Source organism: Hemitrygon akajei, chromosome 31 (genome assembly GCF_048418815.1).
Source record: "Hemitrygon akajei chromosome 31, sHemAka1.3, whole genome shotgun sequence".
NCBI lineage: Eukaryota > Metazoa > Chordata > Chondrichthyes > Myliobatiformes > Dasyatidae > Hemitrygon > Hemitrygon akajei.
The window spans coordinates 5,552,899-5,567,181 of record NC_133154.1 but is presented as its reverse complement, the minus strand read 5'-3'; the positions used below and the strand labels follow the sequence as shown (position 1 = coordinate 5,567,181).

At 46.0% G+C, this 14,283-nt stretch overlaps 1 protein-coding gene across 4 annotated transcripts in view; it reads left to right on the top strand.

Annotated features, from left to right (window-relative positions):
- Positions 1 to 402: 402 nt before the first annotated feature.
- Positions 403 to 14,283, top strand: part of LOC140719139 (receptor-type tyrosine-protein phosphatase H-like) — a 124,176-nt gene continuing 110,295 nt past the window's right edge. For 2 of the 4 annotated variants that reach the window (XM_073033546.1, XM_073033545.1), the window contains exon 1: positions 407 to 723. In XM_073033546.1, the coding sequence (XP_072889647.1) occupies positions 622 to 723 (102 nt within the window). In that variant the 5' untranslated portion in view covers positions 407 to 621. Of the gene's footprint in view, positions 724 to 14,283 lie in introns of all 4 variants that reach the window. The other 2 variants (XM_073033547.1, XM_073033544.1) reach the window with 2 other exon arrangements.

Genomic DNA, 14,283 nt, shown 5'->3' with positions numbered 1-14,283 from the left:
GTTATGGCTTGTTTCTGGGCGAAGTGTAGCAGGTTGAGTTGATAATCTAGGCTGCCCAGAGCCACCCTCCCAGCGAGAAGAGTTGTTTTTTTCTCATTCCACTGACTGAAAGCAAGAGAGTATGCGCAGAAGAGACAATGCATACACCTGTACAGATTGAAACTAAATCCCCTGTGGCAGGCAATGGCATACCTGAAACTTCTTCAAATAAAGAGCTGCTTTTCCCTCACCTGGAGCTGACATGAAAACAACACCCAGCCGGCAATCCCACGGCTGGAAATGCACTGCGGGACTCTGCAGGCAGTGCCTGGGTCAATACCCCCTGCCACCTTTTGCGATCGGGGGGTGGGGTGGGGTGGGGAAACACACACCTGGGACTGAACTGTGCTTCTGTGCAGAGAGCGGCTGCTAATGGGCTGGTGACATACACACGTAGCAAAATCGAGCAGGTTCATAAACTGACTGCTACTTTCACTTCCTCATTGGGTTGGGCTGAACACACAGAGCAAAAGTCAAGATCACGCCATTGCAACTCAGTCATTAATGGAGATTCTGTCACAATGACAAACAGCTTAACACCAGCACAGGGAAGGAAATGATGGTATCTGCCGGCAGAGGTAAATGAAAGGGAAGATTCTGAATAGGATGAGGTGGTCTTGGATGGAAAGAGGAATGAGACCCTTTAACTGCTGGCTGCTGCTGCTATCACTGCTCTCGACTTGGGTGAGTCAAACCTTTTCTGTCACACTATTTAATAGACTGTTTAGTTTCACTTGGGTATGACGGCACATTGTCCCAGTCTTGGGAGTTAATTATTTTAGGAAAAGAAAAATTCCACGTATTTCATGTAAAGTAAGTGGGGAGATATTTTTTAAAAAATCATATGTGCAGTGTAACAGAAAGACAAGTTACATGAAGGGTCTGTTAAAGAACTGTGAGAGTAACAGAGAAGGTTTTTTAATTAATTAATTTAAAGATACAGTGCAGATTGAGCCCTTCCGACCCTTCACTTCAAGTTGTCCCAACAACCCCTGACAACCCGATTTACCACTAACCCAATCACGGGACAATTTACAATGACCAATCAACCGGTACATCTTTGGGCTGTAGGAGGAAACCAGAGCACCTGGGGAAAAGCCACACGTTCCGCAGAGAGGACTCACAGAGAATGCCTGAATGAACTCTGAACTCCAACACCCCGAGCTGTAATAGTGTCACGCTAAGCGCTACGCTGCCGTGGAGCCCCCTCCCCCCCAGGCACAAGATCCAGATCCCCACTGCCTTATAAGCAAAGGGAATCATTGGGGAGGACATACCAAGACTCCTTGCCGGAATCGAACTCCGAACTCTGAAGCCCTGAGCTGTCATTGTGTCATGCTGGGATGGTTGAGTTATTACAGGGAGTCGGGTTTAGGGTGAAGGGCGGTTTGTAAAATGATTACAGCCGGCTATGAGACCCCTTCAGGAGGGCGTAATAGTGGCCTACAGTATGACGAGAAGAGGGTGAGGACAAGAAACCTCTTCCCAGGCCAGAAATGGTTAATAAAAGGGGTCATAATTTTCAGATGGTTGGAGGAAAGAATAATTTTTACATTGTACTGCTGCTTCAAAGCAACACCTTTCATGGAACCTGTCAGTGATATTAAACCTGATTCTGATTCTAATTCCAAATTTGATTCTGATCCAGATTCTATAAGAATTCTGATTCTGAAAGGGGATGTGAGAGTTAAGCTCTTTACACAGTGAATGGTGGATACGCGGAACTCCCTGTCAGGGGCAGTGGTAGAAGCAGATACATTGGGGGCGTTTGAGAAACTCTTAGATAGGGACATGGATGATTGGAAAATGGAGGACTATGGAGGTTCGATTAGTCTTAGAGTAGGTGAAAAGTTTGACATGACATTGAGGGCTAGAGAGACTGTACTTTGCTGTAATGTTATATGCTCAATGTGTTACAGTAAAGGGAAGTGTTAAAACCGGGGTGAGCATGATGGCACAGTGAGGACCTGTTATATTGGGGGGCTCTTACTCTAAGAGGAGTAATGGAAGTTGCGATAAGGCAAGGGTAAAAGACAACGTCCAGGCATGGATGACTGTGGCAGTGAGTAGTCACACCCAGACGAGGAAGAGCTTTGAACTGAGACTGCTAGAGTCAACTTGCCCATTGTGGGCAGATGGTTGGGGGGTAATTGCGTTAGTGTGCACTGACGGCAGGTGAGTGAGATCTCTCTGTTGAGACTTTTCTGGAAAGGTCTTCCAAAACCATTGCATCTCTTCACACAATAGGAAGTGCTGGAGTCAGATAAGATAGGATTAATGGAAAAATGTGAAACACACTCAACAACTTAGGAACAATTGCTTTACTAACTTCAAAGTTTTAGCTTGTAGTTTCAATTGACTTTTAACACCTCTTGTGAATTGTGTTATGATCTCGCCAAGGAATTCAAACATATATAATTTGGCAAGTGGTCAACATCCGTAGCTGATAAGCCAATTCTGTCTAAAAGTAACACACAAAGGTGCTGGAGGAGCTCAGCAGGTCAGGCAGGATCTATGGAAATGAATAAACAGTCGATCTTTCGGGATGAAACCCTTCATCAGGATGGGAAAGGAAAGGGGAAGATACCAGCACAAAAAGGGTGGGGGAAGGGGAAGAAGGACGAGCTGGAGGTGACAGGTGAAGCCAGGTGGATGAGAGAGGTGAATGGGTGGAGAAGAAAGAATCATAGGAGAGGAGAGAGGACCAGAGGAGAAAGGGAAAGAGGAAAGGACTCGGGGGTAGAGATGAGCAGAAAGGAAGCTGTAAAAGGCCACAGTAAAAGGGGATAGAAGATGGGAGGAGGAAGGGAAAAAAATTCTTTTACCGGAAAGAGAAATCAATATTCAGGTTTGTGCTAATTAGACAGGAGATAAGCATAGCAAGTTTTCTGTCCTGAAATGTGTGAGTGCCAGGGGCCATGCCTTGCTCTTTGTGCACAAATAAAATAAAAGTATGTTTGAGTCATAAGAGTGCGTGTGTTCTGGGCCCAGTTCTTTTAGTTATTTTATCACTGGTATGACAGAGTGATGAAATCAGGGAGTGATAAGGTAAAGGGAATGTAATGCCAAGAGATGCTGCAGAGAGAAATGATGCAAGATTGAGGGTGATATGATGAGGTAATAGCTTCTTACAGGAAGAGGGATGTTACAGGAAGGCCAAACTTTTCATGAGTTCAGGAGAATGAGGGTTATTCCACTTCATTGGAATACTTCTCAGTTCCTAGGGAAGTCTCGATTGAGGAGGCGTTTGAACGTAACAAAGCCAAATACCAGGAGATGGTAGGGCAGTGCCAGAGACAGGGGTAGAGGGTGCGATGCGAGCCTACAGAGGTGGGCTGTCGAGGTTTCTGTGGCTGCTCGCTCTGTAGAACCTACTCTCTCCTTGGATGGTCTCTCCATTGTGGGGGTTGCAAAGAAAAGAGCCACCAGGATGGTCACAGAGGCAGCTGAGTGAGCCTCCACACAGACATGGACCAGCGCTGATGGGACACACGCCAGGGACTGACAACCCAGGCTGGGTCGCTTGAGTGAGGGTGTCTGATGTTGAAAGCACCGAAACACTCGATGATCCCAGGTTACATCCCTGATGATGTGTCCCAGTGCAACTGAGAATGTACCTCAGCATCTTTACTGAACCATTCCCTTACTGCCTAGCGCCATTGTCCCTCTCTGTAAACTCACCTCACAGTAATACTGTCAGTAACACTCTGTCAGGCCCTGTAAAACTCACCTCACTGTGATACTCTGTGTAACTCTCTGTCCCTCTCTGTGAATCTTACCTCACTGAAATACTCTCTGTAACACTGTCCCTCTCTGTAAAACTCACCTCACTATGATACTTTCTGAACTGTCCCTCTCTGTAGAACTCTCCTCACTGTGATACTTTTTGTAGGCATCCGTTAGTCTCGTGAGACCATGGATTTGCGCCTTGGAAGGTTTCCAGGGTGCAGGCCTGGGCAGGGTTGTATGGGAGACCAGCAGTTGCCCAAGCTGCAAGCCTTCCCCTCTCCATGCCACCGATGTTGTCCAAGGGAAGGGCACTAGGACCCAAGCAGCTTGGCACCGGTGTCGTCACAGAGCAGTGTGTTGTTAAGTGTCTTGCTCAAGGACACAACACACTGCCTCAGCTGAAGCTTGGAACAGTGACCTTCAGATCACTAGACCGATGCCTTATCCACTAGGCCACGCGCCAACCCTACTTTCTGTATCTCTGTAAAACTCACTTCAATGTGATACTTCTGTAACACTCTGTCTCCCTCTGTAAAACTCTCCTCACTGTGATACTCTCTGTCCCCCTCTGTGAAACCCTCACCAACCAATAATCACCCCTGCCCTCTTCCTGATCCAGACTGTAACACAACAAACATGACAAAGTCTTCAGATGTTGGAAAACCAAAGCAACATACACAAAATGGTGGAGAAACTCAGCAGGGCTGTCAGCATCTCTGGAAAAGAGTGAACAGTTGATGTTTTGGGCTGGTCTGAGACCCTTCTTTTGGACTTGAGAGCAAGGGTGAAGGAGTTAGACCAAGAAGGTGAGGGGAGGGGAGAGAGAAGTGCAAGGTGATAGGTGAAAGGTGAAACCTGGAGGTGGGGTATAGTAAAGAGCTGGGAAGTTGCTTGGTGAAAGAGATAAAGGGCTGGAGAAGGAGGAATCTAATATGAGAGGGCAGAAGATCATTGAAGAAAGAGGGTAGGGGGGAGAGTGCCAGAGGGAGGTGATGGGCAGGTAAGGAGATAGGGAAACAAGAATGGAGAATGGTGAAGAAGAGGAGGTGGGCAATTACCAGAATCGCCTCCGACCTGAGTTTGGCCTCATCATGGCAGTAGACAAGGCCGTGGACTGACATGTCGGAATGGGAAGCAGAATTGAAATGGGAGGCCACCAGAAATCCTGCTTTCTGTGGTGGATGGAGCAAAGGTGCTCAATGAAGCAGTCTCCCAATCTACTGCACACCATGTCTCACAGGATGCCACACCGGGAGCACTGGTTACAGTAGCTATGACACCAACAGACTATCAGGTGAAGTGCTGCCTCACCTGGATGCTCTGTTTTGGGGACCATAAGACCATGAGACATCGGAGCAGAATTAGGCCATCGGCCTGTCGAGTCTGCTCCACCATTCCATCATGGCTGATTCAATGCCCCTTTCGTCCTCATTCTCTCGCCTTCTTCCTTTGACACCTTGATTACAGTTTCATCCACCCTCATCCTGTTTCGCATTCAATCGTAAGCACAATCAAAATATTAAAACAAAATGTGTGAACCCCTCAGCATTCTAAAATATCTGTTGAATGTGTCTCACTCAAGTGACTTTTCTGATGTTTCCTATTTCTCAGTAAGGCTGAGACCTCGAAAGGAGGAGCAGCCCAATTGGTACGTGCTATAGTGTCAAAATTCTACATCGAAGCTTGTTTTTCAGGATTTCCTTTCATCATACAGGTTGTTTGAAAATTTCAGCACTGATTCCTCTGGTTACTCAAAAGAAATTACGATGAATTTTGACTTGAGAATTTCTTAAACAACACATGCAAAATGCTGGAGGAACTCAGCAGGTCAGGTGGCATCTATGGAAATGAGTAAACAGTCTATGTTTCCTATCAAGACCCTTCATCGGAATTGGGAAAAAAGTTGGGAAGAAGCTGGAATAAAAGAGTGGGGGGAGGGGAAGGAGGCTGGCTGGAAAGTGATAGGTGAAGCCTGGTGGGTGGGAAAGGTCAAGGGCTGGAGAAGAAGGAATCTGATAGGAGAGGAGAGTGGACAATAGCAGAAAGGGAAGGAGGCTGGCTGGAAAGTGATAGGTGAAGCCTGGTGGGTGGGAAAGGTCAAGGGCTGGAGAAGAAGGAATCTGATAGGAGAGGAGAGTGGACAATAGCAGAAAGGGAAGGAGGCTGGCTGGAAAGTGATAGGTGAAGCCTGGTGGGTGGGAAAGGTCAAGGGCTGGAGAAGAAGGAATCTGATAGGAGAGGAGAGTGGACAATAGCAGGAAGGGGAGAAGGCTGGCTGGAAAGTGATAGGTGAAGCCTGGTGGGTGGGAAAGGTCAAGGGCTGGAGAAGAAGGAATCTGATAGGAGAGGAGAGTGGACAATAGCAGAAAGGGAAGGCGGCTGGCTGGAAGGTGATAGGTGAAGCCTGGTGGGTGGGAAAGGTCAAGGGCTGGAGAAGAAGGAATCTGATAGGAGAGGAGAGTGGACAATAGCAGAAAGGGAAGGACGAAGGGACCCAAGATGAAGTGATAGGTAGGTGAGAAGAGGTGAAGGGTCAGAGTGGGGAATAGAGAAAGGGAGGGGAGGGGGAGTTTTTTAAACTGGAAGGAGAAATCAATATTCATGTTACTGGAGACTACCCAGGAGTAAGCATTTTTTTACTTAACATGTCTATCTACACTTCCTTCTTGGTGTGACACTCGCTTCATTGTAATGATTTCATACTTTTATTCCCCCTGCTATAATCTTCCCCTGCCTGGGACAGTGCCTTGCTGTAAAGGCTGATTTATACTTGAGCGTACGGGTTACGCCATAGCCCTGGTTTTCACTTCTGCTTAGGCTCTACGCCATAGTGAGCATGCGTTGGTGTGCGCCAGAACGCTAGTTGGCGGTGGGGTTTCTATGCCACTGTGTTGAGTTTCTTCGTGAGAGACGTGGACGAGGAAATGTATTTCAAACATTCTCGCATGTCGGCAGGTAGATTTGACGATTTGGTTCCTCTATTCCACAATGGTGTACAGACACGGCGGAGAAGAAGCAATCAGAAACGCATAGGAGGAAATGCGATGCTACCAAGCGGACCAATCACAGTTGTTGCGGTCTGCATCGCCGTGACGCTTGAGCTACTTTTTTGGGGAGGTGCACGTCACCCTACGGCATAGGGTATGCGGTACCTACGGCATAGATGCGACGTACAAGTATAAATCAGCCTTTACACCCTCCATACCTGGACAGCATTCACATTCTAACCTTCCCCTTGAAGGAAATTCCCCTCACTGTACAATGAAACACGCTCCTTGCAGAGGCGTTGTCTCTGCAGTAACATTTCCATTGTTGGGACTCTCTCCTCACCGTAGTACCCTCCACGCAGTAACACTCCCCTCCTTGTAACATCCTAATACCTCTCTCATACCAACCTCTTGCTGACATGGTTGTCCAGCAAGTGAGGTGATTTATTACTAAGGAACAGAAGAAATAGGATTCAAAGTTAATTTATTATCAAACTACATAGATGTCACCATCTACAGCCCTGAGATTCATTTTCTTGCGGGCTTTCACAGTAAATACAAAGAAGGACCTTCGAATCGATGAAGACTTACACACCTAGCAAAGGCGGGCCAGCAACCAAGGAAGACAAACTGTGCAAATGCAAACAATGTAATGATAGCAATAAATAATATCGGGAACACGAGTTGTAGGGTCCTTGACACTTTGTGGAGTCAGTTCAGAGTTGAGGTGAGTGAAGTTATCCACACTGGTTCAGGAGCCTGATGGTTATAGGGTAATAACTGTTCCTGATCCTGGTGGTGTTCAGGAGCCTGATGGTTATAGGGTAATAACTGTTCCTGATCCTGGTGGTGAGGGACCCGAGGCTCCTGTCAGAAACAGGAGAAAATCTGCAGGCGCTGCAGATCCAAAGCAGCACACACAAAATGCTGGAGGGACTCAGCAGTCAGGCAGCATTGATGGAGAGGAATAAACAGTTGGTGTTCCTGGCCGAGACTCTTCCTTTCCAGTCCTGATGAAAGGTCTTGGCCCAAAACATCGACTGTTTACTCTTTTCCATAGATGCCGCCTGGCTTGCTGAGTTCCTCCAGTATTATTAAGTCTCCTGTGCCTCCTTTCTGATGACAGCGGTGAGCGGAGAGCCTGACCTGGATGGTGGGATCCCCAATGATGATGCTGCTTTCGTGTGGCAAGAAACCACACTCCACTTCAAACATACCCAATGACTTGGCCTGGCAATGGATACCACAGATTCACCACTCACTGGCTAAACAAATTCCACCTCATCTCTGTTCTAAATGGACATCCTTCTATTCTGAGGCTGTGCCCTCTGGTCCGAGACTCTCCCACTATTGGAAACATCCTCTCTATGTCCACTCTTTCTAGGTCTTTCAATATTTGGTAGACTTCAATGAGGTCCTCCCCCTGCCCATTCTTCTATGGCCCAGCAAGCATAGGCCCAGGAGCCAAAAAAAAACCTGCTCTTCATATGCTAAGCCTTTCATACCTGGGATTGTTTTCCTATATTTCTGGAGAGAATCAGTCAAGCCTGTTTAAAGTACCTAGCCTTTGTTGGACTCTCTTGATTGCAACTATATCCTTCCTTACGTAAACGACCAGACTTATACCTCATATTGTCTTACAGAACATAGAACAGGACAGCACAGGACCAGACACCTTGGGGTTTTCTGATTTACTTTTGAGCTGGTTCAGCACAACGTTGTGGGCTGAAGGGCCTGTTCAGGTGCTGTGCTGTTCTCCGTTCTATTACAAACTGATCCCTATGGAACATCAGTGCTCATGCCATTCCTGCACCACCCTCTGTCTTCTGTGGACCAGCCAAATTGACTGTAGATTCTCTGCATTTTAATTGTTTGAATCATCCTACAAGGAGGGACTTTTTCAAATGCCTTACGGAAGTTCATATAGGTGACAGCTAGTACCCCACCCTCATCTTGCCTTTTAATGCATATTTTGCATTCTTTTTCTTACCTCAATGCTTCCATTTTGTATTTTAAAGTATATATTTATGACTGAGCAATATTGCAACAATAATTTCCTTCAGGTTTTATCTTATCTTATTAAGCAGCTTTTTCACCAACTCAAATATCTCAATCAAGTTTGAAACCCGACACAAAGCAATGTTGACGAATCAGTCCATGTTTCCCCAAATGCAGGCAAACCCTAGCACTAGCAACACTCTCCAATGGCTTCCCTACCACTAACGTGGGGCTCTCTGGTTTATAGTTTCCTGCTTTATCCCTAGTTCCCTTCTTGAACAAAGGAACAACATTGGCTATTCTTCAGTCCTCAGGGACCGCCCCCCCCCCCCGACCAATGGGGTGGTGCAGGCTCACATCAAAGTTTTATATCATTTCAATATGATCCCTTTGCTCTTACACTTCAGTCTAAGATGGCGTTGGTGATGCCCAGCGACTCCTTACCTACAGCAAAACCCAGAACAAAGGAAAGTACTAAACACTTTATTAATAATGATCACCATTAGCAATGGAGAGGTGTGCAGAGGCAAGTCTAGACACGGAGGTGAGGGCAGAGGCAAAGGCGAGGCATGGTGGAGGCAAGAGTCAGGGTGGTCCCGATGACTGATTGATTTAAGCACTCGGCCGAATTGGAAACATCGGGTACTGGCTGAATCATGGCGGTGGGGGCCAGGCCCTAGAGCAGCCCAAGAGTGAGGAACTGAAAAGCTTGAGCATGTAGATATTAAGAAAGAGGATGTGCTGGAGCTTTCAGAAAGCATCAAGTTGGATAATTCGCCGGGACTGGACGAAATGTACCCCAGGCTACTGTGGGAGGCGAGGGAGGAGATTGCTGAGTCACTGGCGATGATCTGTGCATCATCAGTGGGGATGGGAGAGGTGCCAGAGGATTGGAGGGTTGCGGATGTTGTCCCTTTATTCAAGAAAGGGAGTAGAGATTCTGCAAAAAGCGCAGAATCAAATATCGCTTTGAAGATCATGCTGTGCTGATTGTACGCTCTAGTATCAATTGTTTGGTGACAATAAAGTAAAGTAAGTAAAGATAGCCCAGGAAATTATAGACCAGTGATTCTTACCTCAGTGGTTGGTAAGCTGATGGAAAAGATCCTGAGAGGCAGGATTTATGTACATTTGGAGAGGTATAATATGATAAGGAGTAGTCAGCAAACACGAGGAAATCTGCAGATGGTGGAAATTCAAACAACACACACAAAATGCTGGTGGAACACAGCAGGCCAGGAGGCATCTATATGGAGAAGCACTGTCAACGTTTCGGGCCGAGACCCTTCGTCAGGAGTAGTCAGCATGACTTTGTCAAGGGCAGTCTTTGTCAAGGGACTTTGTTTTAGGATGTGACTAAACACATTGATGAAGGAAGAGCAGTAGATGTAGTGTATATGGATTTCAGCAAGGCATTTGACAAGGTACCCCATGCAAGGCTTATTGAGAAAGTAAGGAGGCATGGGATCCAAGGGGACATTGCTTTGTGTATCCAGAACTGGCTTGCCCACGGAAGGCAAAGAGTGGTTGTAGATGGATCATATTCTGCATGGAGGTCAGTGACCAGTAGTGTGCCTTAGGGATCTGTTCTGGGACCCTTACTCTTCGTGAATTTTATAAATGACCTGGATGAGGAAGTGGAGGAATGGGTTAGTAAGTTTGCTGATGACACAAAGGTTGGGGTTGTGATGGATAGTGTGGAGGGCTGTCAGAGGTTACAGAGGGACATTGATAGGATGCAAAACTGGGCTGAAAAGTGGCAGATGGATTTCAACACAGATAAGTGTGAAGTGGTTCATTTTGGTAGGTCAAATATGATGGCAGAATATAGTATTAATGGTAAGACTCTTGGCAGTGTGGAGGATCAGAGGGATCTTGGGGTTCGAGTCCATAGGATGCTCAAAGCAGCTGCGCAGTTTGACTCTGTGGTTAAAAAGGCGTATGGTGTATTGGCCTTCATCAATTGTGGAATTGAATTTAGGAGCCAAGAGGTAATGTTGCAGCTATATAGGACCCCACTTGGAATACTGTGCTCAGTTCTGGTTGCCTCACTCCAGGAAGGATGTGGAAGCCATAGAAAGGGTGCAGAAGAGATTTACAAGGATGTTGCCTGGATTGGGGAGCATGCCTTATGAGAATAGGTTGAGTGAACTCGGCCTTTTCTCCTTGGAGCGAAGGAGGATGAGAGATGATCTGATAGAGGTGTATAAGATGATGAGAGGCATTGATCGTGTGGATAGTCAGAGGCTGTTGCCACAAGAGGACACAGGTTTAAGGTGCTGGGGAGTAGGTACAGAGGAGATGTCAGGGGTAAGTTTTAAACTCAGAGAGTGGTGAGTGCGTGGAATGGGCTGCCGGCAACGGTGGTAGAGGTGGATACGATAGGGTCTTTTAAGAGGCTTTTAGATAGATACATGGTGCTTAGTAAAATAGAGGGCTATAGGTAAACCTAGTAATTTCTAAGGTGGGGATATGTTCGGCACAACTTTGTGGGCCAAAGAGCCTGTATTGTGCTGTAGGTTTTCTATGTTTCTATGAACAACCCAATGTAAGTGCATTGGTCTGGGTGGCAATGGATGGCCTGGTTCTGCCCAGCTCTGCCTGATGCTCCATGACGTTTACTTGGCTCTGCACTGAACTGAGGCTGTGGCCTGTTCCGGCCACACTGATGCCTGGTTTTGTGTCTTTCGTAAGACTTGAGTTCTGAACGCCATTGGCTTAATTTTATTGTTTGCGTGATTTTTTTCTCTCTGTGAACATTGGGTGTTTGACGGGTTCTTTTGGGGGTTTCTTTGTTTCGTGGCTGCCTGTAAGGAGCCGAGTCTCAAAGTTGTATAACGAATACATCATTTGATAATAAATGTACTTTGAACTTTGGAATCCTATCGCAAAAAATACCAAACTATTGTTTGTCTACTCAGTGGCTTGCTGTGCTGCCAATAACTTTCAGTGATTTGTGTGGAAGGATACCCAGGTCCCTCTGAACACCAGCAGCTTTTAGTTGAGCAGGAGATCATCTATTTTGGTGAAGTAAATACAGAACTGGAAGATTAACTCCACTTCCTCGTTATTTCACTAGAATGGATGACTTCAGGTGTTTCCACATTTTTATTCTTTCTCCTCACGCATTTGCTTTGCTGTCTATATTCCACCCCCCCCCCCCACCCCCGGAAACGTCTCTACATCCCATCTTCACCTCAGCCCCAGGAATCACAACTGCAGATTACGAACAGTTAGTTCTATAGCCGTGGCCCCTCCCTCCTCTAGCTAATTAGTCAGAGCCTTCCAACATGACAGCAGTCATTTGATTCTTGGTCTCCATTCAGTGTTCAGTAACCAGTCCTTAATCCTAACCACCCTTCTAACTTATGTGTGACATCTCATCAAAAGTTTACTGAAAGCCCAAGCATACCACAATGGTTTCCTCTTAATCTATTTTGCTACTTACCAGCTCAGAAGCATTAAACACATTCTGACATCCTTCCCCTTACAGCTCAGTTCTGAAGAAGGGTCTTGGCCCAAAATTCTTTATTCCTCTCCATAGATACCACTTGATCTGCTGAGTTCCTCTAGCTTTTTGTGTGTGTTGCTTTGGATTTCCAGCATCTGTGGAATCTCTCAGGTTGAAATAACATATTCGCCAAATGCGCTCTCAGTGGCCACTTTATTAGGTACATCTGCACATTTACTCATTAATGCAAATATCTATTCAACCAGTCATGCGGCAGCAACTCAATGCACACAAGCATGCAAGCATGCTCAAGAGGTTCATTTGTTGTTCAGACCAGACATCAGAATGGGGAGGAAATGTGATCTAAGTGACTTTGACCGTGGGATGATTGTTGGTGCCAGACGGGGTGGTTTGAGTATCTCAGAAACTGCTGATCTCCTGGGATTTTCATGCACAACAGTCTCTAGAGTTTCCAGAGAATGGTGCAACACACAAAAAATAACATCCAGTGAGCGGCAGTTCTGTTGCCAAGAATTCCTTGTTAATGAGAGAGATCAGAGGAGAATGACCAGACTGGTTCAAGCTGACAGGAAGGTGACAGTAACTCATATAACCACACATTACAACAGTGGTGTGCAGAAGAACATCCCTGAATGCACAACACATGCAAAAATTGAAGTGGATGGGCTACAGCAGCAGAAGACCATGAACATACACTCCGTGGCCACTTTATAATGTACAGGAGGAAGCCAATAACGTGGCGGCTGAGTGTATTTTCTCTTTCATCAATATGTGTAGGATGTGCTCATTAGTCTAGTGAGGTCCCAGAGGACTGGAGAGTAGCCAATGTTGTTCCTTTGTTCAGGAAAGGAAATGAGAAAAATACTTGTGATATTCAGTAAAATTAGGAAGCATCCATGGAGACAGAAAGAAAATTGACATTTCAGGTCAGTGGACTGAAAAATTAAGAAAAGGAATATGTTTGAAGTTGTGAAGGGAAGGAGGGGTGAAGCTAACAAAGGGAATTTCTCTGATTAGAGAGACCATACGACCATAATTTATAGAGCCAAACTTGACTGCATTTGGTGCGGTGTGAAAGTGAGAACCAGACTCAAGTTAATCATTTCTGATCTCAGTGAAGGGGAGTAAGTAGAGGTCGAATGAGATCAGTACAGAATTGAAAAAGTAAACAAAACTACTAAGCATGGCAGTTGCTGGTCATCTGACAGGAAGGACGTGCTGAAAATATAAGACACAGAAGTAGAATTAGGCCATTCAGCCCATCGAGTCTGCTCGACTATACCATCATTGTTGATTTATTATCCCTCTCAACTCCATTCTCCTGCTTTCTACCGGTAACTTTTGATGCCCTGACTGATCAAGAACCTATCCACAACTGTTTTAAATATTTTCAATGACTCGGGCTCCACAGCTGTCCATGGCAATGAACTCCGCACATTCACCATCCTCTAGCTAAGGGGTACCCTCATTGAAACCTATCAAGTGTTGAAAGACCTTGATAGAGTGTTTGTGGAGAGGATGTTTATTATGGTAGGGGAGTCTAAGACCAGAGGACACAGTCTCAGAATAGAGGGTAGTTCTTTTAGAACGGAGATGAAGAGGAATTTCCTTAGCCAGAGAGTGGTGAATCTATGGAATTCTTTGCCACAGGTGACTGTGGAAACCAAGTCTTTAGGTTGATATATTCTTGATTGGTCAGGGCACGAAGGGGTATGGGGGGAAGGCTGAGTGGAAAATTGGAGCAGCCATGATGAAATGGCGGAGCAGACACACTGGGCCAAATGGCCTCATTCTGCTCTTATATCTTATGGTCTGTGGTCTTATGGTCTAAAAAAATTTCTCTTCGGCTCTGTTCTAAATGGACGTCCCTCTATCCTGAGGCTGTGCCCTCTGGTCCTAGACTCCCCCACTATATAATATGCAGCAGAGGGTGGTGAACCTGGAATTCATTGTCACCGATGGCTGCAGGGGCCAAGTTATTGAGTATATTTAAAGCAGAGTTTGATAGGTTCTTGGTTAGTCAGGACATCAGAGGTTATGGGAAGAAGGCAGGAGAAT